This window comes from Pieris napi, chromosome 13 (assembly GCF_905475465.1).
Source record: "Pieris napi chromosome 13, ilPieNapi1.2, whole genome shotgun sequence".
NCBI lineage: Eukaryota > Metazoa > Arthropoda > Insecta > Lepidoptera > Pieridae > Pieris > Pieris napi.
In genome coordinates, this window is record NC_062246.1 from 4,044,593 (window position 1) to 4,072,241 (window position 27,649).

General features: G+C 31.4%; 1 protein-coding gene across 1 annotated transcript; it reads right to left on the reverse strand.

Annotated features, from left to right (window-relative positions):
• Positions 1 to 700: 700 nt before the first annotated feature.
• LOC125055588 (igLON family member 5-like) lies at positions 701 to 27,189 on the reverse strand. The gene is made up of 7 exons (XM_047658044.1): positions 27,091 to 27,189; positions 14,499 to 14,583; positions 12,406 to 12,596; positions 5,303 to 5,513; positions 4,707 to 4,834; positions 2,194 to 2,362; positions 701 to 1,405 (listed from the first exon to the last, which is right to left on the reverse strand). Exons 2-7 carry the CDS (start codon positions 14,563 to 14,565, stop codon positions 1,299 to 1,301), a joined length of 873 nt encoding a protein of 290 aa, XP_047514000.1. The 5' UTR covers positions 14,566 to 14,583; positions 27,091 to 27,189; the 3' UTR covers positions 701 to 1,298.
• Between the last annotated feature and the right edge of the window lie 460 nt (positions 27,190 to 27,649).

A 27,649-nucleotide genomic window follows, 5' to 3' on the forward strand; every position in this document is an offset into this window, starting at 1 on the left:
AAGCTCCCACCTTTTCAGAATGCCAAATCATAAAATGACTGCTTCACGACTGATTTGGGAGCGACCGCCGATGCGAAAACCGCTGTGTGAGTTCGAAAAGTGAGTTACAGAATCGCAGGGCTGGGTCGAAAATTTCCCTTAGATAAAATCCTATACATTTTTGACATACGGAAGGCATGTTAGGCGCTAAGTCTCGAATCTGAATCTTACCATTACGTTAGTGGGGCCAGTAATAATAATAATCCAATGGCTATATAGGACTTGGCTTCAGATTGCATCCGTTTTTTCGATCATTTTTATTATTATACTAGCTGACCCGGAAAACGTTTTATTTTCCATGTACTTCTTATTTCTAGGACACATTTTTTTAGTTCAATAAAAATAACTATCTAGAATAATAAAAAATAGAGGTTGATCATAGAGGGGTGAAAATTAGGGGTTGTATGTATTTTTGTATGCTGTATCATAAAAAACAAAAACGAAAAAAATGGTCAAAAAATTTTTTTTGGGGTGGACACTATTATCACTTAGGGGTTTGAAATATAGATAGTAGCCGATTCTCATACTTACTAAATATGCAAAAAAAAATCATAAGAATCGGTCGAGTCGTTTCGGAGGAGTATGGGAATGAACATTGTGACACTACAATTATATATATATATATATATAGAGATATAATAAAAAAAATTATATGATATGAAATGAAATGAAATGAAATATATTATATTTTTTATAGACAAGTAGATGGCCTTCTGTCTGACAGATTTCATGGATATTTGGTTTTTAGACTTGCAAACTTCTTCACTATGTTTCCCTTCACCGTAGCTAATTGCGAAAGAAAATTCTATCGGTGCACAGCAGTGATTCGAACGCACGACCTCAGGAACTAGGGTTTCACGCTTAAACCACATTGCTAGTGGTACCGGAGTCAGTTAAAATAAAATTTCTTATTATTTAACGTTTACATAATTTCATGTTTCGATTGCTTTGCAGTGGTCTCACAGCGTAGGATGTTGTGTCTGAAACTGTCGTCACACATATGTATGTAACACCTATCATATATGTTAAATTGTGATTAGTATTTGTGTTAACTTCTAATAAAGTCGCGGGCGATTTTATTACGTAAATTATTATGACGTAATATACAATTAAATATAACAATTAAAAATATGTATTATTTATCTTATCTTACATGCACGAAACATTTACTTATGAGTTAATATTTGTCTCTTTGTACATAACACGACCAAATTTGAGATTTGTATCGTTTTGAACTAGATTGATACGATAATTGTATACTAAAAAGGTATTTTAATGGATAAAATAAGTATTATACATGTTAATGTCACTGACATTTCTAATGACGATGTTGCACAGCCTTGTTGCATGGCCGCCGGGTGTTCACCTATAAATAGAAAATATGTTAAAAAAAAACGTGTGGCACTCGGGGACTGCCGCGGTAAAACTATTGCATAGCATTTTTTTATCAACTTATGCAGTTATAATTATTTATTATTTATGCAGTATTTGTTTTTCTTTGATATTAATTCAAGTTTTTTCTTTGATAATATTTCAATCTACCACTCCACCAGACTCAGACTAAAACGCCTATATAGTCTGTCTCACTCTTACGCGTACCGTCTGCACCGGCCGCGCACACGCTACGTCTCCGATCAGAGAGATGGGAATGCGCAGTATGCGTTCTGTCCCACTCTAACACGTATTTGCCGCACCAATATTACGTCATCGGGTTTTTTTCGTTACGGAATTTCTTGATTCAGTCGCCACGCTCAAAGCCCGCGGTAAAATCTATGCAATAGCTTAAAAACACTGTTGTTATACTGTTCAAAAAAAATATTGGAAAGCATTATTAAACAAATGAAAAATAAATAAACAATTGTTACTCTATTGAAGTGCCAAAGCGATAGGAAAAGACTCCAACGCGATCACTTATCTCGAACAATATGTAAAATCGAATAGTTAACGAAATAATAGTACGAAAAAAGGTAACGTTTTTTATAAATTTGGAATTTAAAAGTGAATATATTTGCTATGATTCCGAAAAAGAATTTTAAGACTAAAGCTGTGTTAGCTGTGTGTAAATTCGAGTAGCACATTGCATCGCTGACATTGAACACAGCCTTATAGTAATTTACTTTTTTATTTTTTCCCATTGCTTGAAGTACAACCTACCAGATAAGACATGAACTCTCGTTGAAGCAGGCGGAGCATTATTTGGACCACAAGTGTAGAGCCCCGCGTCAGAACCCCTCGCTCGTTGAACTAAGAGCCGGCTTGTACTCTTCAAACCTTTTTCGGTGACAAGCGATATCCCTCCACGCGCCGAGTCGAAATTTATCACCTGTCAATTTATTATTTCGTTAAATTATGATACAATAGGTACAGTATAATAGGATATTTATAATAATGAAAACTAAAGCTATATTTTTATATTACTAGTTGACCCGGCAAACGGTGTTTTGCCATGTATATATTTATAGGAATAATTTTATAGATCAATAAAAATAACTATCTACTACAATAAAAGTAGGGGTGATTGTAGGCGGGGAAAAATTAAGGATTGTTTGTATTTTTGTATGCTTTATCATAAAAAATAAAAACAAAAAAATTGTCTAAAAATTAAATTTAGGGGTTACCCTTAACATTTAGCGAGATGAAAAATAGATGTTGTCTGATTCGCAGACTTAACCGATATCCACAGAAAATTTTACGAAAATCGGTAGAGACATTTCGGAGGAGTTTAATTACAAACACCGTGACACGAGCATTTTATATATTTGATAAATTATCAAATTATTCACAATATATATAATTATGCTATATGGCATAATATTGTTACCTGGTTCTCACAAAATACTTCTACAAATGTTCAAAAGCGGTTTAATTTAAAGCAACGCCGTTTACGACATTGTGTACGACTCTAAACCCTGAGCTAGTGAGTTCAAATTCTGGCTATGCCAATTTTTATTACTGCAATAGACACTTACTAGTATGGTGAAGAAGAAAATTGAAATACAACTGGCATATGAAATATAACCCTTATTGGTGCCTTGTAAACATTTTCATACGAATCACCTTAGCGAATAGAAGTCATATTAGAAGCTAAGTAAAAACCATAACCAATGACAATAGTCTCACAATATATTAGCGTTTATTTTCAGCTTACAAGTAAAACATTCTAGTCATTTCAAATTTAAAATAGCTACAATGAAAGCGTTAATTCGGAGCTGAATTTTATTGTGTAAAGCCGCAATCCGAGCTGCGCAACCAACATAAGTTTGGAATTTTCAACAATTTGCTTCAGTGTTTAACTTCTACAACTAAATTTCTCGTATACAATATTTGCTGTTAAACATTTCCAATTAATTATGAAACCGTTTAAATTAGGATAGTACATAGAAAAAATAATCTCAGAGGCATTAGATTTCTGTAAAACTTGGCCATTAAAAAGAGTGGCCAAGAGTTTATTGCCAGTTCTTCTTTTCCATTCTACACCCTTGATTTGAGAACTGGCAGTAAATGTAAAATTAGAAGCATTTAATATATACTTTTCTGACGTTCATAATTGAACATTGTGTTACCTATATGAATAAATGATTTTGACTTGACTTTTTTATTTTAATACCGATCTGAATAAGCGAGTAATAACTGTATCTAAAAGACGTGTTTAGTTTTAGTATCGGCTTCCTCACGATATGCACGCAGAAAGAAAAATCTATAGTTTCATAACTAATAATAATTTCATAATTTATTTTTTGTATAATTAATCAAACTAAATGTACCACTTTCTTTGCAAATAAAAACATATTATTATTATTATTAACCATAATTTAAACGCATGACTTGAAGGATGAAAATCGCACACATGTCAACAATTGTAACTATAGTAACGCGAAGGTACAGGAGGCTGAATTTGCCAATAAAATATTAGTGAATGCAAGATTTATAATGGAATAAGCACCACTTACTATTTTATAATTTCATTTCTAAAATAGGGTAAATTAACGAATCAATTTAACAAATTAACTCTATATCAATCTGCTTCATGCTAAATTAAGCGATACAATTGTGATTGAAGTGTATTAACTATTCCTATGTGTAATGATTGTTTTCGTCAAAGCACTCAATTTGCAATACTCTATTAATACGTAATTATTGATTGAGAGTTCAGGTTAATTTGATTAATGGTGGGCGGAATTCGAGGTGATACGAAAATAAATTACTGTATGTTTTGTAATTATAAGGAAAATATGTTTCATTAACTATGTTGACTAGATAGGTTTACATTTATTTCCATTTATTAATTTGTTTTTTATATAATAGGGGGGCAAACGAGCTTGCGGGACGATCAAAAAGGGCAGTCTTCGCAGTCCATAGACACCCATTTTAAGTGGGTGCGTTGCCGGCCTTTGAGGGAGGAGTACACTCGCTTTTTAAACATTTGGAGGTCGTATCTCTGAGGGAAGACCCCCACCGTGAGTCGATTCTAACTAACGAGTTCATGGCAACTGATTACGTTGATGAAATATAAAATGTAAAATAAAATCATGAAAACGAGATTTTGCTATTGTTATTAATTTAAACTTATTAACCGACTCTTTTCTTGACGAAATAGTAAAATATTTATTCCGATAGTAATTATCTGTCGTTAGGATATAAGATTAATGGAGTTTGATGTAACAAACCTGTTCTCCATGTGTCCAAGTAATAGACGTAGGTGGTTCTGGAGTATGCCTCACTGTACACGTCAAGTTGATAGTTGATCCTTTCTGTAGGAACAACTCTGATCCACTTGATATTGTAGTCTCTGGTTCTATAACGGAAAATCGTTGATTAAGATGTCTTATTGATTTAATTTACTAACGGTAGTCTGAATTTATAACTTGATAAGTGAGTTATTAACTTTATAAGTGAGTCTAAAAATGGGGTATTCATCATCTGCCTCTTATGAAAATTAAATATCTGTCCCATCATGTCTATAATGTCATATGTATTTTAATCCAACCACAATCTTGTGTGAGTGAACCTTTGACATGACTGATAAGACTCATCATTCTTTTAAATTATAACTTCTAAGAGAAAACATGTGGTATTTTACCATAGTGTCACAGCGATAATTTCTAATTCATACGAAGGTATCGTTCCTTTAATAATTGAAAATACATATTTCTTTAAAGAACTAAACAAAGCGTTTATTTTTAAGCAATAAATTAGATATTTTTGATTGATTTGGTTCATCCCTGTATACTAGAGACAAGAAGAATTGAATTTAATAACTCACCGACAATATTGAGAAAAACGGCATGTCCAATAGGTGGTGTGGTAGAAATTTGACACTCATACTGGCCGGAGTCACGACGTTGTGGGCTGCGGATACGAAGCGCCCATTCCTCGGAGCGCGGCTTGTGCTGTGCCTCAAAGCGCTGATCTGATGTGTACGTGTAACGGCCCACTGTTAGCAGGTGGATGTCACGGTGACGCACCCACGATACCTATTTATCAAGTGAATAAACACAAAACGAACTCGACTAGACGCTGCATAGGTCACAAGAAGGAATACATTTTTGTAAGACATAGGTATATAAATATAGATTTTATGTTTGTAGAGTAAATTGTGGCTTTATTATAAGTTCTATAAATAAATACGCTGCGTAAAATATTTGTATAAAATAATATTAATTTTGAGCGTAAACACCGCTGTAAGAATTTTTATATAAATATGATACGTCGATGTTACCATTTATTACTTTACCAAACTTATGATTTACGTAAGTATATTCGAAAATGTAAGAACCTTTAACCAAAGTTGGAAATTCTTTTTGGTTCTTTGTTAGCTAGGGGTCGCGAGTAACGCGGTGTGGTGTTACTTTAAATTTTTTTAAAGTCTTCAACTCGCTGCGGAAACAGCAATACAATATAATTTCTTGAACTTTAACGATGAAGTCCAGGTCAAAGTCGAAGAAAAGTGATGAATCACATTTGACAGATTTAAATTCATTTAAATGGCGTCGAAATTCGGAAATGTGCTGTACTAATAAAATAGTTAGAAAACTTGGAGATAGCTGAAACCCGACGAAGTTGAATAAAGTCATCAGAGTAAGTTTTGCTAGAGCGGTGTTTTACAAAATTGAATATAAAGGTTTCCTCATAGTTCAAAATATGGAAATTATTAAGTTCAATGTTTAACGAATATCACTGAATACGACACAGTTATAATTTTGTATAAATTATTTAATATTCATGTAAGGATTTTGGTTAGTTTAACTGGCAAATGCGTATTTACGCAATTTAATAGACGTATTATATATTAGGTTATGGCATAATTTGTCAAATATTATGTACTCTTAGGTTTCAATTTACAAAATGTTGTAACAAACTTTGCTTGCGGCAAACGTAGATCAGTTATTTGTCTTTGTTCGTATCAAAATCTCTCAAATCTTAGGATTTAGTCTAACAATATATTAATTATGAGATGGCGTAAGTTTGCTATTGTTCCCACCAATAACAATTGCAAAGAAGAAAATATACAATTTTTGAATTGCATATTTGATTTAATATTTATATGTCTTCATCTAGTTTATTGTCGTTTATTTTTGTTGTATTATTTCATTTCTCACACACGCATGTATTGTATTTTTTCGTGTGTTCTCTGTAAGTGTCAGTATGTGCTTAGTTAGTGTGTCTTTTTAAAATTAATAATTAATAAAATAAAATAATAAAGTTGCTTAGCAAGGGCTCATACAAGTTTCTGAAAACGTATCCATTGATACCTAATCTTTATGATAAGTCTAAGTGTCCTTTTATAAATTTAAAGCCTTACTTTTGCGCCCACCTCTAGTTTTATCCATTTCTCTCCCGATAAGCGTTTTCTTACACAAAACTCGTACAAAAAATTTAAACCTACCAAACAAATCATGCTGTATAAATTGCTGTTTACTATAATAAAGTGTGTACGTTTACGTCGTAATAATGACTTCTCTATTAATTTTAAACCTTTAAATTATTCGCTCAACCAATTGATAACATTTTCTAAGAAAATTTCCAAGTTGAATTTAATGAGAATAAATTATAATTAATTAAATGACTTTGTCGATAAGAAAACGGTTATAATATGCAAATATATGAACCAAAGTAATAATTTATGTTTTAACTTTATATTGATTATGGTAAAACTTTAGTCTTAAAATATAAATTTATACCTATTACTTAAGATGTATCAGCAGAATATTAAGTCCTTGGTTTTGTCAGTAACTTCACAGTAATAAAAAAAGTCTCTAACAACCCGACTTTATTTGCACAACTCAACATTTGGAGTGCTTTACAGCAATCGTGGTCAATAATTACACTATAAATTCGGTAACACTATATTATAGTACTACTATTATCATAGGTATAATTAATTTTAGTTATAAATATTCCCAAAATAAATCTTGACTGATTGATGAGATTCATAATTATTTTAACTCAAACTAAAACTCAAAATAACTTTTTATATAGGTAAACAAGTACACTTATGAACGTCAACAGAAAACTTTACTTTAATACGTGTTATCGAATTTATAACTTATTAAAAGTGTTATTATATATAACTTATTTGATAAATAAATTTGAAATTAACAAGAACATTAGTTAATAACTAAAGTCATAACTTCTTATTTAATGTTTCTCTACTATGACTAACATTAATTGAACGCACTTTCAATTCAATATTCAGAAATAAATAAAGGCTCTGGGAAATAAAGTTTATATAAAGCCCCGCGTTTTAGATATCCCATTATCCTGAAGGTATCGGGATTATCAATGGAGATGGCGAAGTGCGCACTTAACAGTGAACGATCGCTATCTCGGGGGGTAATCATAAATATAAAGTGAATAAGGCTCTTCACGTTTTGAACGATTTTATGTACGTGTTCGTAGGCTGGACGTTTGCTATTTTTATTCAGAAAATCTTTTGTTTTTGGCGTTATAAAATGTATTTTATATGAAAAAGAACATCATGGTAACGTATACAGTACTATCGTAATGCTACATTTTAATATAACATTAAGGACTTGTGTCCTGGCAACGGGTTAGACCAGTGTTCCCAACGTGGGGTCCACGCTCAACCATGGGGCAATTTGATTGTTAGGAGGGGCTATTCGAAAATTTATTAAAATTATTTGGAATTAGAATTAATTTTGTTCGTTATATGTTTTACTTACTGTGTATCTTACAAGTTCCTAGTCATTAATACACATAAATCATTGTTGTTGAAATTTGATTTTGATTTATTTAGAATTTAGATAGACCCACGCATATACAGAACACAAAAGTGACTACACTATTTTTTCTGTATAAAACACTAAGTATTTACATAAATAAATAAATTGTTTCTGTAAATTGTGAACCACTGCAGTTCTTAACTAATATTTTTAAGTATTTAGGTGTAACAACTGCTTGAAAACATTGGAATTTATGCCTTGGAGCATAATCTAATTAACCACAAAACGGGATTAGAACGATTTCATAATTTGTAACGCGCATACAGTTTTTAGTAACCATGAAGTAAATGCTTTTGCGCATTCACCAATATCTGGGACGAGAGTCACACCAGGAATCCCCTCTGCTACTCAAAGAACCAGGCAAGCCGTATATATATTGTCTTGTAAAAAAACGTTATGAAAATAACCTTTTGTTCAATAAATACTTCACTGTTTATTATATTTTATTTTATATTATTTAATAAAATAAATATTGATAGAAAAATAAATGGGTCTTGATTGAAGCTTTAGAGTATGTTTTATTCGTTACAAACGACTTTCGTTTGATTATCCTATTCTATGAAGCGTATTGGAGTATATTTATGAATTATACAATTGGCCCGATCTTAAATTTTATAGTTATGGAAATAAACAGACTCGTAATGCAAAGGCAGTAAAAGATGATAGATGAATTAGTAAGTAATTAACTCCTTGCTTATGTTTCTGGATAGACTTTTGGGCAATTTACACTAGCTCGAAGCAATGTAAGCCTAGTGTGTATTTTTCTCAAGCCTGAGCTCGTGCGTTCTAACCCTCAAGTGGTTAGCTTAGCTATAGATACAATTTCCACTAATAATATTCTCTACGTCGATTATAAACACATTTGAATTTTCTTTATTTATTTCAATGTCATTAGTACCCAATTACCACAATAAGCGTATAATTAGATAATATTTATCATTTATTCACTTTTGTTTTTACTACCCTACTATAACAAACAACATGTCTTAGATATTTGATATCTGGTTGCAGTATCTTTGCCTATAATATACCTATAGGAATATCGCAGAGAGCGACAATTTTGTTTCAAGCGTTTCAGCGCATTCGAAGTAAAATAGTAATTTTAGGTGTCAGCACTTAACGCAAACAAGTCCTTTAGAGCCGCGGCTAAACTTCACTGAAGTTTGGACTGAAAAGAAATCGTGATGACGCTATTTTCATTTTCCATTTCAAATAGCGGTGAGCCCATCCCGTTATCTAGTAAGTTTTGTATGTGAATTGTCATTTTTAGACGTAAATTTAATGACAATAAAAAACATAATTTCTAAAAAAAGAAGTCTTACAACTCAGCCTTGCGATTCTGTAACTCACTTTTCAAAATCGCACAGCGGTTTTCTGATAAGGAGGGAGCTTGTAGTTTATTGTTTATCAGAATGCCAAATCGTATAATGACTGCTTCACTACTGAATTGAGAGCGACCGCCGATGCGAAAACCGCTGTGTGAGTTCGAAAAGTGAGTTACAGAATCGCAGGGCTGATTTGAGCGCGACCGCCGCGCCGCTGCGAAAACCGCTGTGCGAGTTCGAAAAGTGAGTTACAGAATCGCAAGGCAGTTCTCCTAGCGTAAAAGTTGTGAGGTCCATGTAATACCAAGTTAGTTTATTTATTCAATCCCTACTTAAGGGACCTTATGTCTTAAGTTATTACGTAATAAGCTAACCTAACAACATCTTATCCTGACCATATTAATATTATTAATCTTATATGTTTTTAATATATTTGACTTTGCCACGAAATCACAATGGAGATACATATTAAATTAGATTGTTTCTATCTATTTATTTTAAACATATAAGGTCGGTCATTCGGTCAGTGAGTGAGTGACAAAATTAAGAAACTAGTAAGTAATTATTTAACTACTGGTTAAAATTGAAAAATACCGTGTTTATAAAATGCCAGCTTGGTAACTGAAAAGGCTTCTAATTTTACCGACAAAGAAGTTATAAGGGTGTCAAAAATGGCCTGAAATGCTTCGCGAAAGGGATGCGACAGCCGTGTCGGTTTTTTGCTTGATTTGGCGGGCGTACTGCCGTGCCCCCAGATCTTTTTAGACTTACTTATACAGAAATATTTGTCTTAAAATATTATGATGAACGTATGATTTTTTATGTAGCCTACTTTCCATGTCATCTTGTCTTAGTTTAATCGCCCATGGACACTCACATTGCTAGAAGGCTCGCAAGAGCGTTGCCGGCCTATCAAGAATTGGTACGCTCTTTTCTTGAAGGACCCTAAGTCGAATTGGGTCGGAAATACTTCAGTGGGCAGCTGGTTCCACATAGTAGCTGCGCGGCAAAAAGTGCCTTAAAAACGCTTAATTGTGGAGGTGATACAGATGGTATCACCTCCACAATTTCCTAAACCACTATAGGAGTGTTCCACTTATTGTATATACATAGTTTATTATATACGTCACTTCTTCTTATTGTCATAAAGTGTTAGCTCGAATGACGAAAAATATGGCACCGAGCGCCCCACGCTTTTTCACAATAATACCAGTATTTTTTGTTCATTACCATTTTCAGCCTAAATTAGAAATTATTTTTCACATTTTAGTTTGATGTGTTTTTTTTTTTTTTTTTTTTTTTTTTTTAATATAAATTTCCCACTATCCCCGACTCTTGTGGTGCGGGACCTTATTTTGTACATATATTTTGTAGAAACATATACATACATATATACATTAAGAGATTTCCTAATATACATATATATCCATACATAAAAATACACATATTTCTATTTTATATTCATGGGCCAGTGGGGGCCCGTCTCACCTCTGCTACGCTCTTGTTGCAGCGAGTGACACATCTCACTACCTTACTGCAGAAATCTTCCAGTTGCGATCTGAAGTTTTTTAATATATCCGGTAAATGCTCGGTTGTTACCTTTGTATTGATTTGTTGCTCGAGATCGCACCTGGAGGCTCCGAATACAGGACATTCTACAATGAGATGTATCACTGTCTGACTCGTTTGTGAGTCGCACGTACACGACGGATCTGACTTTAAGCCAAATCTGTGCAGGTATTCAGCAAACGCCCCATGTCCTGTTAAGATCTGCATCATTTGTGGGCTAGGTCTTTTTTGTCTAATAATTTTGTACCCGTCTATAACACTACTTATAAAGAATTTTGTTGTTTTAGCGGTATGGGTATCTTTGTACCGTTTGTCCCACTCCGATATCGTTTTCTGTCTAACCTCTTTCCTGATGTAAGAAAGCGGTATCTTTACGTAATCCACTTTTGTCCCCAATGTTTCCGCCGTCTCCTTTGCTAAGGCGTCCGCTCTCTCATTTCCCGGTATACCGATGTGGGCCTTAATCCAATGAAGGTCTATGTTGATGCCTTTTTCTCGGCTTGTTCTTAGCTTATGACGAATTTCAACTACCTGAGGATTTAGAGAGCGTTCGCCCGTGACGGCTACCAGGGACGCGCGTGAGTCACTATAAATTGCGGCATGTTTTTTGTTTTTGATGACATCATCGACTGCACTGCGGATGGCTATTAATTCAGCTTGGTATACAGTACAATGTCGTGATAGCTTGATTTTTAGATTTTCCGTTTCGCTTCCATTTTCCCATTTAGACCAAGCCGCGCCCACTCCGAGGTTAGTCTTGCTACCATCGGTATACATTTTTAGGATTTCTTCGTTATCCAGCCGTTCGTGGTTATCAACGATGTTAAAATGTAGGCCTGTTTGTTTTGCAGGGTGTGGTAGATCCTTAAATGATGACCTTCGTTCTATCTTAAGATCCTCTAATCCACTCGGAGATAAACCCCTTCTGGATTCATACATAGTAGCTTCCTCTTGTACTCTTAAATCCAGAGGTAGTGTGCCTGAGAGTAATATGGAGGCGTTCAGTGAAACCGATGTGCTTTAAAAGCGTGTTTTTTAGTTTTTTTTAACTATTTTTTAGTTAATTTTTTTTTTTATTTTTCATTTTTTTTCGGATTATTGCATTGTCATCGATCTTTGACAGATGCGCAAAGTTTGAATTAAATCGGTCAAAATCGAGTCCGAAGGAGTCGGTTACATACATACATACATACAGGTGAAGCTAATATAAAGCGTGTATAAATACTTACAGTTCGATTCTGTAGGTTTTTTACACGACACAGCAATCGCACTGGGTGACCGACCAATCCGGTGATATTTCTTGGAGTGCCTGGGTCGAAATAGGGTGCGTGTGACCCTTGCCACTCTTGAAGGTATTCTGCTCGAAATTGGCGTGACGACATTTCTGTGACTGAATCTGGGTAGTCTGCGCCCGAGTTGGCTATTGAGATATATAAAAATATGTTAATATATAAATGCACTTTAATATTGAATAAAAAATAATAATAAAATAATATACATTGAAATAAATAACTAAACTTAACATAAACTAAAATATGTAATTATTATAATTACTAGCCGTTTCGCGCCCGCTTTGCTGGACGAATTAAAATAAATTTTATGTTTCATTATTTTTTTTTTTTCATAATTTTATTATTCTTCTTTTTAACTTCCCGCTAAGAAAATTGAAATATTTCGAAAATCGAGTTTTTAACAGATGTTGACGTTTAGAGGTTCTAGGAAGCCTCTTTTGTTTTTATTAGCGGGAAAAATTTTCATAAAAGTAAAACAGAAATAAAAAAATGAAGGAACGTTGGAATTAACCATCTAGGAAAAATTTCGCATCGAATGGTGGTAGTTTCATGTCGATACGATCAGTGGTTTAAGCCTGAAAGAGCCTCAAACGAACACCATTTTCTTTTTATATATATAGATTAAGGAGTCCCTTTAGGCAAGGTTCCGAAGATACTGGCAGCGTTCCCCCTTTGAATCGCTAAATGATATAATAATAATATGTTAATTGATTCCTTATACCTTATATGTATGCCAAGAAACATGTATAAAGTAAATCCTCTAATATATAAAATTCTCGTGTCACGTTGCTCGTTCCCATACTCCGAAACGGCTCGACCGATTCTTATGAATTTTTTATCCATATTCAGTAAGATTGAGAGTCGGCTATTATCTATATTTCTAACCCCTTAGTGATAAGGGGTGGTGTAAAAAATATTTTTATTTTTTAGTCTATTTTTTTATGATACAGCATACAAAAATACATACAATTCTTAATTTTCCTTTAACGTTCAACCCCTATTTTTTATTTGTTAGTTAAGAACTTATAACTTGAACTCTGAGGTTTATATAGAGAAAAAATCACAGAAAAACCTAAAAAGTTTTCATTCAAGAAAATGTTCCATGTTGGTAAGTAATAAAAAGGTAGGCTAGGCATTAAGGAGATACGAAGTTCGCGGGGGCGGCTAGTAAATATATTGGAATTTTGTTTTCGTTTAATTTAATATTTTGTTCTTATAATTTAAATGGTTTCATCATTTTCTTTGGAAAACCGTGAAAATAATTATGTTTATTTTTTAAGAGATTGAATTTTTACATTTGATACGTTTTTTATTTACACCCTAATAGGATAAAACGTTGAAGATGAAGAAGCATGATCTTTACACGCTTTGATCTTTCAATATACGCTTTCCTATTTCCACGTGAACAAAGTCACGGAGTACAGACTAAACAAACATGAATAGAAACATCTATTATACGGAAATAATAAACGTGTAGTACATCCATTAATAGTTATTTATACTCTAATAAATATAATGTTCGTGTAAAGAGACGTTAAAAAGACAGCTTAAGCATTATTAACATCCCTAAACAAAGGGATGCCAAGTTTTTTGCCCTTATTGAGGCCGTTTATTCAAAAGCAGTCAAGTGGAATGAAATAAATACACAAGCTTCATACAATACTTTGATTTATGAGAAAGCATCATCTAGATAAGATTTTTTTGGTATTATGATACTTTTGGAATTTAACCTCCGTTTTTTTTATAGTACAGGGGGCATACAGGCTAATCTGATGTTAAATGATACCATGCCGCCCATTTACACTCAATGCCAGAGGGCTTGCGAATGGGTTGCCGGCCTTTTAGGAACAGTTATCTACTTAGATGTTTTAGGCTTAGACCCAAAAGCATTGAGTTTATTTTAATAAGTCATCTGAGAGTTGAGAGTCCTAAGCTATGGTTACCTATTAAAATAACCTTTAAAAGGCTGAATGTATATTCTTGTCTCAAACAATACAAATTGAAAACTTTTTACGTTATCAAAAAATTACCTCTCAGGAACAAACACTGTAGTAATGACATGAACAGCGCTCCACGAAATGGATGACCCATAATCATCCTTCCGCTGTTTGGTATCTGAAAAAAAAAATCCTTTAGACAAAAATACTCTACAATATTAAATAATCTAACAGTAGCATTGATTTAGCGAAAATTGATTGAAAGAAAAATATCAAAAGTTTTATAAGTTCATCGTCATGCAAACAGCTTGAAACAGCGAAATTCAATATTCAATATTATTTTTAATTTCTTCAATATTCAAACAAATGTTATCAGTTTGTGATATAATGTCACATTGAACTAGTATTAAGTTCATACAAAAATAAGAAACAAAATGGCAACAATTTTATGTTCCATTTTCGTTTCATTTGCTCATTTTCACACAAAAGTAATTGCTCTGATACTCATTATTTTACGCCAATTGCGTCTAAACAACCGTCTTCGATAATTAAATAGCAAATAATATTCTCATAATGGCGAGAAAGAGCTTTCAATTTTCGTGTCACCGTTTATTTGACAAAGGTTTGCCTTTGGAATTTACTAATACTCATTAGTAACATAAATAAGCCAAAGTCTACAATAACAATAATATTTTATAAATATATTAATGATGGTTCATTTTGTAGGAAAAATTAAGAAAGAAATAACGTTGCTGAAACGGTTACAATTAATTTACAATAGATTTCACAAACTGTTTTAAAAATGTTTATCTACACTTAATGGTCAGCAAAGAATAACCCTTAAATACTTTACATTGAGGCAACTATTAAATTAAGTTTTATTTACCTGATTTAAGTAAATGAAAAGAGTGACTGGTCTTTTGTGCCTTTGAATATGTGTCAGTTATTTGTAAGACGGGAATCGAGGCTACTTTACGTGACCTTCATTTTCGATAAAAAGTAATAACGAGTACCTACGTATAAAGAAGTTAGAAGAAGGAACATTTTTGCAGTTAATTGTAGATAACTTCCAAATTACTACGAAATTCGCCTCACTTAACGGAATACGGAATTAACTGTAAATGAGTTAATTGTACAGATATAGAAAACAAAGAAATTCAAATATCTGAAACATTAATTATAAAATCACATAGTAGTAAAATCTATTTGTCCACCATTAATACCACGTCAATCTTCCCGCCAAAACGTAATCACGAACGCCGGGCATAAACCACAGAGCATCGCTTACCCATAGATTAAATTCGTATTTCAAAATATCGACTAACAAAAGAAGTTCTCTAATTGATTCATAACGACGTAAATTAAATATTGTAATAATTATTATGAAATGTAACTATTAAAGATAGACTTAAAATATATATCAACTTCTAATTGAAAAAGTAAGTAAATTTTGTACTTTATAAATAATAACATATTATATAATTATCACATAATCACTTTAACCAAGGTTTTAATTTATAGCTGATTTAATCTTAGTATGATCAATCAGTGAAAGCCTAATTTGTTTACTCGTTTACGAGACTAATAAAGGATAATAATCATGTAATGTCTCTGTCATAGACAAAATGACATTTGAAAATTAAGTTAGTATTATTTGAAATAACTCGTCTCCATTTTGAACTGACAACCCTGAAAGCGAACAATTCAGAAGTTTTATACTTTGACCCCTTTTAAATTATCATATTTCGTTGTACATCTTAATTTTTTTCTTAATCCCCAATAATATACAATTGAGTCACTTGTGATGTACTATTGATTAATTAAGAACGTTTACAAAATGTTGATCTCCCTTTTTTGTTTTAACTAATTAAATAATTTATTAAGTATGTGCCTACTTATTTGTTACAAATAAGCATTTACATGTATTATATTTCGTATTTAAAATGGACAACGGAGTATGGGCACGATATTAATAAGTTGATCAGCCATCCATCTTTCTATTGTAATCTTACGTCATTTGAAAAATTGCAGACTAAACACGCAAACAGTACTATATTTTTATCTTTGCAGTAGTTTCATGCTCACTTCCTTACTCGGAGGCTCTAAGGGGTTGAATATAAATGCCGCTTTGAAGTGCCCTATTCATTTCCTGTAGTTCTATCTTTGACGCAGTGCTGTGACAAAACGGTTCTCATTCTAATAAGTACTGTAAAACCAAGGGTTTTTATATTTACGTAGTTATATTATTTAATACAGAATATTTTAGCGTAAATTATAGTGTAGCAAATATAATACGTACGTAATAAAATACGTACGGAATTACTCACAAAATCACAGTGTAATTAAAAAAATGATTTTATTTCTACTTCTAAATTATAATTTACGCTATTATATAAAAATACTTTTACATATACGGTGGAATCTCTATAATTCGAATGTAAATGGAAATGAAAAAAAAAAACGAGTAAAGGAGTTTTCGACTTAAGAAGGACTTACGATTTAACTGCTGAAATTTCGACTTACAGAGGCGCGATTTCTAGTGTATTTTTCGATTAATAGAGTGAAATTTGAATAACAATACAACTTAAGTTGTGCAGTATATATTTTTTACATATTTACAACAGATTAGGCCTGAACTCAAACATTTATTTTGGATTTTATCGCTATTATTTCGAGGAATTTCAAGTCAGACGTCAATATATTTTAGTAACTACGACTCTGTATAAAGAAATTATATTTTTCAATTAAAAAGAATAATACACATTCAATTTTGTTTTTTTAATATTGAATTTTTAAATTTAATAACCATTCAGAATTTAATAAATATTGGCAGTAAAAATAAATAGTTAAGTCAAACTATTAATAGTTTGAAGAAATGTGATCATTAAGTTTCTCATTCTGGTATTGTCTTTTAAACTCCGACTTTCAAAGTCAAATCAAGTGTGAACTTAAAAATACTTCAATACGACGTGATCTACATGTCATATTAGGTATATGTTTATACAAACTAAGGTAACACGCCATCACGCACGTATGTCACGCGACGTATAACGAAAAATTGCCAAAACAAAATTGCTTGGCGTGTACTTCAATAACAGCGTTTCGGCTCAGCGATTAAGGGAGCTAGTAATGGTTATTATGTTGGTATTAATTAACGAAAACAATTCTATTTGAAATACTTATTTTTGTATCATATATTTATTTATTTACACTTTATTACCTTATACAAAAACATACATGTAAAAAAATAAAATTAAGAACCAGGTTACATTAGTTATAAGGCAACTGGCGAGCTTATCGGTAACAAGCGGTTTCTTCCAGGCAACCCTAATATGGAACAATAAAAAAGAAACACTTACAGAGGGTAAAGTACAAGAAGTGCAGAAAGAATTAACAAAAAAAAACTCAAAATAACACGTAACTATAACTAAAATAAAGTAAAGTAAAATCTAAAGAAAAAAAAAATAAAAATATGTATAAACAAAAATTTAAATGCCAATCAAAAGGTTAACTGAGTCACAATAATTAATATATATAAGTAGTAGCTTATTACGAGGCAGAAAAAAATCATCAAAAAGAAGCTTTTTAAATAAATTTAAAGACTGAGCTTGTCTGATATCAATTGGTAAGGAATTCCATAGCAGGATACTTTTCACAGTAAAAGAGGAGTGATATTATATAATAAGATTTTATTTATTTTTATTTATTTACACTTTGTTGCTTTATGATATAAAAATTTAACAAAATTACAAGTAAGATATTGTAGTATATAAGTATAATATCTTATCTTACACGGAAAGTGTCTATTCTCACAACTGTTCAAAATAATAGTAAATTCAAAATTGAATTATAATAAAATAATTATGATTATTAAGTATAATATAGACCTGAGTTCAACGTTCGACTTAATCCATTCCACCAGCTGATTCTTTCACTTTTTTACACCTGCTGGTTAGACCCCCAAAGTTGATTATGTGACCAAACATATTATTTCGGACACAAGTAGAATTTTACTTTAGAACTATGCCAATATTTATAGCTATTTTTTCTTACTAAGTTAAGCCTCAGGTAAGTCTGTGGGAAGTCTTAATAATTTCCATTAGAATCCTGCTGTCAATATTCCTCCATAAAGCCTTACGTATAACGGAACGTTTGTGTCAAAAAAACGTTTAATTTTGAAGCGATAATTCCAAAAATCTCTAGGAATTCAAAAGCTATTTGAGGCAGTGAAGGCTGTTAAATTTTCCTGAAAATCTTGTTACAAAATATATGTAAAATATTTCCCTAAAGCCTTAGAATAAATTCCAAGCTGCAATCTTCAGATTGTTCAATTCAGATTGCAAGTATCGACCTAGATAAATTTACTTGCCGTCAACTGTTGTTAGAGATCTTGAAATGTCATCAGAAATGCAATTGAAATAAATAATCAATAGTTATGTACTTTTACTGAAACTTTGTAAAATAAATGTTATATTGCTTTGTGGAACATGGTGTAATGGTTGCAGCTCCTTACAAACATTGTGTAAAACAAAACTTGGCGATTGAAAAGAGTAGCGGAGAGTTTATTACCAGTTCTTCTCTTCCGTTCTAAGCCCTTGATTTAAAAACTGGTAGTAAATGTAAAATTAGAAGCATTTAATGTGTATTTATTTTTGACGTTCATAAGTGTACATTGTGTTACCTATATGAATAAATGATTTTGATTTGATTAAATTATGTTTATATCTTGATCCACAATTTCTGCGAAACTTAAAGACATGTCAAAATGATTATTATTTTTGGTTTGACTCGTGACTAACTTCGTGGTTAGTCTAATTGACAAAGATCAGTTCAGTAGCTTTTGAATTTATCAGCCCATTTCTGGAGGGGACATATATATAGGTACCTAAAATGTAATGTAATACTGTCGAATTAAGTTACCTTTTATATTTGTAAAGATTTACAAGAGCAAACGAGACGCAAATTAGCTAGACGGGATTTAGTTCCTTTATCTGTTTCACGTTTCATCAAGGGATGCAACGAACCACCTATCTTGAAATTTGTATTTATTTTTAGTATATTCATATAAGAAGTACTTATTAGACATATTTTTGGATGTCGGAGCTTAATACACACACAATTAGCATCACATTAAAATATATGAATTGTGAAAGAATGACAACCTCGTAGGAATTACGGGGACTAAAAGCAAGTAATTTAGGTCGCGTCATAGTTATTTTGGTTGGTAATAGCTTATATTATTGCGTGCCTACATCAAAGTTTGGATTTTATTCATTTAATGATAATTATGTATGTATTTATTATTTTTATTTAATAAGAAACGTTTTATATAATATTAAGTGACATTCATAAAATATAATATAGAGTCTTTTATGAATAAAACAAATTATCATTCTTATTGATTAAAGCTAAATCAGTCCAATTGCACACTTTTAACTGAAGTACTCATCTGTCTCTTTCCATCAAAGCGTAGATACAGTTTGACGGAATGAGATAAAAGGTTTCTTTTGTGAAATGAGTAAAATCTTTGTCAAGGATGTTCCACAGCACAAATACAAAAAATACTAGCTGAAAAGGGTATGCACAATACCTATATTTATACGTATAATGAACACGAGATTGATGGAGCAGAACTGTAGAAGACAGGTAACAAAGACAGAACGCTATTACAGCTTATACACGCAATATAAAACACCATTTAGACATTTCTCATGAACTTATCGAGTGACTAATCGCTAGATCGATCCGTCATCCAGTCACAAGGGAGAGTTTATCACACGCTACGCATGAACGATTGTAGGATTAGCCGAAATGGAAAAAATATTAGCTAGAACACTATTCAATGATCCGATATCTTCCGACTGTTACCTAAATCTTCTTTAAGCTTAGGAAATTTATTTATGTCTAGTAAATATATCTATATAGATACAGTCAATGTTATTATGTCGAAGCAATGTTGGCTTAGTAGCATCGGGGTGTGAGCCTTTTAGGCCCATTTGTACGATGCCATTTTCTTGTACATACCAGAGCAATAATTGAATGCAATAAATGAAGCGCAATAATTATTCCTGTGGTCGTAGGTTCGAACCAAGGCGTTCTAGAAAAAAATATGACTACGTAAAAGGTACAGAAATCTGAGGCTTAAAAGATAGTAGCACTGGTTTCTTTATGATATGATCGATTAAGTAGTTTTTTATAAAGTTCAAAATTGAAAGTACACAATTATGAAAGGATATTGAAAATCCTGTTATGTGTTATGTTAATACAAAATCCGTAAATAAAATACTTTATATGAAGTCACTTAACTTGGGGCAGCCATATATCTGTGACCGTTTCATAGACAATTGTTATATATATAATATAGATGGTGATTTTGTATCTGAGACGGTTTTCTAGTGATTTATATACACGGACCAATGTTAATTGGGCTCACTCATGGTTGCGTGGTTTGCAAGATGACCAAATTTCAAAGTACTCTCGTACTATTTAAATAAATATTAATTCAGTACAGATACGAATAACATCGGTTTTTACAAATTCCATTTTATCTCTTATAATCTTTCCATTGTTGATGAAAAACACGTTAAAATTAAACCTGAAACTTCAATAGGAGTTGACCCAAAACACAATAGGCGTAACAGACATATTGTTCGTAAACGCATTATTTCACGATGACCCTAAATTTATTCAATTCATTTCGCACGTACACATTTATAATATTAAATATTAATGAACAATTTCATTTACTACAGCTTTTTCACAAAAAAAATTATATTTTAAAATATTGTAATTTTATGCAAATGAATTTATAATTGTATTACTTAATTAGTACTACTTTAGAGTGTCAAACTTTTTTGTGTAATAATTGTATTATTTGTAAGTTTAACAATTAATAAACATAAATTCTAAATGGATTAAGATATGATAAAATTGACACACAAAACTTTTTTAAAAGGTGCTTTGTCATATCCTGATTTTTTAACCTCGTACATTTTTAGTAATAATTATACTTTTCGCGGTATTAATAATTTATAAAACAGTTTTCCCATGGATATCGAACCGTTATCCGAACCGAAGAGTTATATGTTGTTTACTTAAAGCATTTTTTAAATTATACTACATGTTACTGGGTAAAACACTTGCCTTATAATTGAGTTTGTCACAAAATAAATATGAATATTTGTAATATTATTTCGTTAAAACAACTAATAACCAAAAATATTTAAATTGTCGACATATATATAACTATAATTTACTAGTTTATCAAATTCCATAGTTTATTACATTGAACGGGATTGTGTTGTCCGTGGCTTATTCAATTTACTTGCGATGTAATAATGACACAATATAGAGGCCGGAGTTGCTCCATCCGTTTTTGTATCAGGATTGAGGCGTGCGATCACAATTGTTAAATGTTCTGTACAATGGCTGGGTGATACTTTTGTGTCAATGTATTGCAATTATCAGATAGGTCATAATAAAAAAAAAGCTTTAAATTTTTTAGATTGTATGGATGGAAGAACGACATGTTCTTGCTATTTTTTGCATAGCTACCTCCTCCTCCTTATTAACATTAGTGTAAAAATGCATTCATTGGTCTGGGAAATCGCCAAAATTATAGAAAAATAATACTATTTACGTATATATGTAATGTACAGATAATTTTAATTTACGATATCAAACTTGTAAAAGAAAATATTCTAGGATTAAAATGTTTTTTAGTGCCGGTAATAAATTACTTGTAAATAAAGTATAACGATGCTTATATCCCTGAATAGTTAGGGCTAAATGTATAAGTCAAAAAGACAAAAATCATTTATTCATGTAGGTAACACAATGTACACTTATGATCGTCAAAAAAGAAAAATACATTAAATGCTTGTAATTTTACATTTACTGCCAGTTCTCAAATCAAGGGCGTAGAACGGAAGAGAAGAACTGCCAATAAACTCTCCGCCACTCTTTTAAATCGCTAAGTTTTTTGTTTTACACAACGTTCCACATGAAATCTTATGTAATAAATAATAATAAAATAAATTAAAACAAAGATTTGTTTTAAATTTAGATTAAGAAAAAAGATTTGATATTTTCAAGATATTTAATAAGTATTGTCGCTAGAATGCGTGAATTCGGGACAGGTCGTCACCATACATGACTATGTCTTTAGAATTTCCAATTTTCTAACGTATTCCAACATTGTTTTGCGATGAATTCACGTTTCGAATTGAGCATTATTCTTTCAACTACAGTGATCCGTTCGTACGCAAATCCCGATTTAAAGCTGTCATCTCCAGTGGTTTACTGATTCAAGACGAGAAAATAAATTGAAAAAAATTCTCTCTCTTTTCTTTACAGCACAAACACGATTTGATAGGAAGAGACGAAATAGTACTTAAGTTAATCGATGGCAATTAGACTGATCAAGTTGTCTACAATATTTTATGTATATAGACAATATCTAGAGTCGGTCTTATTCGCCTACATTAAGCATTGAGTTAAAAAACGTTTAATTACATATAATTAAATAATATATATTTTAATAATAAATATATTTTAGTTTAAGGTTAGGTATTTATTTCAATGTATAATGTATATAATTTATTGATTTTTTTTTTAATCTCATGTAATTAACATATTTATTTATTGTTTGTGACAATTTCACGGTGGCCTAGCTTTTATCGTTAGAATAAGATTATGTTATTATATTGTTCTTTAATTACATATTATTTAGAATATTGTCCGATAGTGATAAGGACCAAACATTCAAAAATGTTTGGGACGCACACTTATAAATCCAAATTAAAAGGCCAGTCAAAAAGACTTTGATATGAGACTAGAAATAAAAGATACTAATTGCATTTTTTTATCAGTGCAGATTAATTATAAGTGCGATGTTCAGTAGCCATGCAGTTAACCCCTGCTTTGCTAGATTCTTATTAATAGGGTGCTTCATGCTTGATAAAAAAAACAAGAAAAAACTGACAAATCCTAAACCCGTATCTTATCTATGCCTGATTCATAAGGCTTAACACTTAATTACCAATGATCAAAATCGCACAAGACTTTTAAAAGATTGTAGTGCTTTATGACCATTAACTAAAGATACTGTAGATAATAAATTAATTTAAAATGAAAAGGAACATATCATCAACCAAGCCCATAAAATTCACCTTTATTTACAAACAAAAGAAGTCGCACCCAAATGTACAGGTGATACGAAATACGTAATTACATTACGTTAATGTAATGAAACCGCAATGAGTTGACGACGCTTTATACAATCTATCTCATACCCGAGTCTTTCATTTTGAATTAAAGTCTACATGATGGTAAACACAATCTATAAAGTTTTTTTTTTTTTAAAGACAATTCACACCAATTGACCTAGTCCCATGCTAAGCTGGTGAAGCTTGTGTTATGGGTACCTACTAGGCAACGGATATACATACATATTATAGATAGATAAACATATAAATACATATTTAAACACCCAAGACCTGAGCACAACACCAAATGCTCATCACATCGATGTTCATCTCAGCCGGGAATCGAACCCGGGACCCATGGATTCGCAGTCAGGGGTACTAACCACTAGACCAATGAGTCGTCAAACGTCAAAGTGACATGTATATTGATATTAAATTCCTGATGTAATGTATACTATACTTCCTTCACTAAAGTCAAGAACTAATAGCGCAGATTGATGAAACAATTTGTAAGCAACTAAGGTTTGAAGACACAATCCTACTGAAGACGAATATCTAGCTAGTTGTTACGGTCGCTGCACGTAATTATTGACGTAGAAAGATATTAAATAACTATTAAATGATTAAAACTTGTATTTGCGTTATATTTACTAAGCTAATTGCGATTAAAAGAATAATAAGACCGAAGTTTTTAAAATAAAATGGTCTCAAACTTAATAATATTCAGAGAAAATATAGATAGTAATGCACAATCGCCTGGTTGGTTTAAAACTCGCGTGACAAACCTCCAATTTAAGTTTGCTCGTTATAACTTTCATTTTAGCATAATAAATTTTGAAAAAACTTTAATTATATGTTATAGATATGAAAAATAATCGATAAATAAAAATAAAATCAGACCAACGTTGGATAAATGTCCAAGTTTCAGATGAGGTATGTCTGTGTTGTGTTTTCTTTCTTATTGTTTAGAAGAGATCGATTCTTAGTCGTATTTGCGCAACTTTTTTCCTAATTTACAATAAGTAGGTATGTAAGTGTTCAATATACTGATATTATAAGAAAATAAAAATATACACATAAATAATTAATTGATTAAAAACAACCTAACGTTTGCATATTCTATGGGCTTCATACTTTCGATTGGTATAGAATTTATCTAATAATCATACCGGTGAAATGTTTAAAAAATTTTTTTAAAAAAAATATTAATTAAAATACTCTAGACTGAAATTTGCTAGGCAACCCATATGGATTATATTTATTGACATATTAAATAAAATATAAAATACGTTTCATTAAATAAGCATCTCGGTGAAGGTCGTTGTATATCGGGATCTTAGACCATTAAGACCATGTTTATAATTCCACAATTTTTCAACACGATTTATAATTTATCTGGTGAGGGATTGCTTCTACCGACTTTTGCGAAGGGCACACGAAGAGCCACGGTCTTGGTGTAGACCATCACTGGTGATGGATGGACAATAACAAAAACATGGCGATAAAAAAGAGTGGCGGAGAGTTTATTGGCAGTTCTTCTCTTCCGTTCTACGCCCATGATTTGAGAACTGGCACTAAATGTAAAGTAAGAAGTATTTCATATACATTTCTTTTTTTTACGATCATAAGTGTACATTGTGTTACCTATATGATTAAATGATTTTTGAATATAAAATCATCTAACAACCATTAAAGTATTTGAATATTAAGTTCCTAAAAAATTGTTTCACCATAGTTTCTTAGACAATCTATAGATATGTAACTTAATTAATTAATCTACTAAATAATTGTATGGTTGGCTAAGTACGGAGAATATTTTTGTTCATCGTAACTTTTCTAACCGTAACAGCGTTTTTTCATTAACAATGTTTTCCTTAAGACCCTTTATGACGTCAGAAATGTATTACATAGTCCATTATCATCCAATATGGCTGTCAATTCATAGGGATTTAGTATTATTATCCTTTGCATAACTTTACTGATAACACTACCAGCGGTAAACTCATTGAAATTATACAATAACATTTTGGATTATCGCGTCTTAATTTGGTAATTTTTTATTGTTAATGTGTGATTATTGTATAAGTAAACAACCACCCAAAATATATTGTTTATTCTATGATATCTATACTAATATGATAAAGAGGAAAGATTTGATTTTTTGTTTGTTTGAAATGAATAGGCTCCGAAACTACTGGACCGATTTCAAAAATTCACCGTTGGCAAGCTACACTATTCGTTTTCAAAAAAATTAGGGATGCTTACTAATACTTGAATAATCTTACCCAAGGTGTAAAAAAATAAACAAAAAAATTCCTTCAATCGCGTGCGTTGTGAAAACTATTAATGATAGAACAAAATGATGTATTACAATTTTTCAGGACACATCAATAAGCGTCCTTTTATTAATTTTTTTAATTAAAATAACACCGCTAGAAAAGGCTCTTTATTCGTACCTAGGTATTGATCCTTATCAAAATAACCAACGTTTCACATAAGCTACAATTTAATGGCATAACCACCAAAAAAGCATGGTGGATTGGTGTTCTCCTGCCGTTTCTCTTGAATAGTTTACTACTATGTAATATAACAAAAATCTTAGCCACAGCAACGCTTGGCTGAGTCTACTAGTAAAACATAAAATTAGAATGATGAAGAAAACTCGAAAGAGTTCAAAATGCTAACACTGTATCTGATAATAATAATAGTTATTTCTGACCATTGATAAATGGGTTAATAACAATTAAGTCTTAGGTGCTTTGTTAGTATTGGTTAGTAAATAAAAGTACCTATGGTAGGGTATATAATGCTAAGATTATAAAAGATTCTGACTTGAAAAAAGATATCATTTCGATCAAGGAAAACTATATGACAACGCTATGACCGACTTAACAGCTTGTAAGAATGCAATACTTTACAGCCTTCATTTGTTTAGTTACAATTTATAGAAATTTCCTTACGTGACTGGAATTGTGACGAAGGAATGTTCAGTCAAATTTAGTTGTCTCCAAGGAATCGTGCTAGGTTTATCGACATCAGAAAATGTCACAAATTGTCTTCTTAGATATATTCCTATCCGCCGATAATATAAACTTTCATAAACATACAGACCTAATGTATACAACAATAATTATATAATTAATATTTTTAATCTGATACGATTAATGATTATCCCGCGGGCGACACATGCTTTATTTCACAAGACCCAAATTACGAAAATTAATTAAAATCGTTTCATTAAATATGTCATAGAAACAATCGATACTTAAAAAATATATATTCAGCTTATATATTAGATTTGAGAAGTATGTACTAATATTGTTATCCTAAAATGAATTATTTACATTATACATAGGTTTTATGGGATTATTTCACGCAATATTTCATTAATAATTAAACTATTAAATATTAATAATTATTCATTCTTATCTATAACTTTCTATGACCTTATAAATATATAAATAAAACTCCATACATACCTTCCCATACACATCACTAGAAGTTTTCCAGACCACTTTCAAATCCAATAAAAGACGATCGCCACAAAAACAAAATAAACACAGGCGATGCTCTCTACGCGTAGTTACGACTGCGGTGATTGCCGATCACGCTTGGCCGTTTGTGTTGCGCATGCGTTGTGTATACCCTTCGAATTGGGAATTTTTCTCACTGAATTACAAAACCACAGCAACACTTGGGATTTCAACGTAATGTAATCACCGGAACAACATGTAACGAGATTTTTTTCCTCGTTTTATCGGTTTGGATTAACATACTGAAGGTAAATGCTAAAGTGGGAAATCTTAATCATCTTTGCTTTTTGCATACAACAAAGATTTTTGTTCTGTTTGGGAATTTTTATAAATCATATAATTTTTATACTTAAGAACAATCTAGAATAGAACATTAAAGTTGATTTTAATTAGTTTTTCCTATTATATCAAAACTATGATATAACTATTTACTATGATGTTACATTTCTTAAAACAAATTATTCTGAATATAATTTTAAGATTTCGTTCGTTTTTTAGACAAAAA

Excerpts from the sequence above, each read along its gene's own strand:
- LOC125055588 (XM_047658044.1), bottom strand. The coding sequence starts at position 14,565 with ATGATTATGGGTCATCCATTTCGTGGAGCGCTGTTCATGTCATTACTA. Across the intron at positions 5,514-12,405 it reads AAAACCTACAGAATCGAACT|GTATCGTGGGTGCGTCACCG; the intron begins GTAAGTATTTAT and ends CTTGATAAATAG. Across the intron at positions 1,406-2,193 it reads GAGAGTTCATGTCTTATCTG|GTGAACACCCGGCGGCCATG; the intron begins GTAGGTTGTACT and ends TTCTATTTATAG.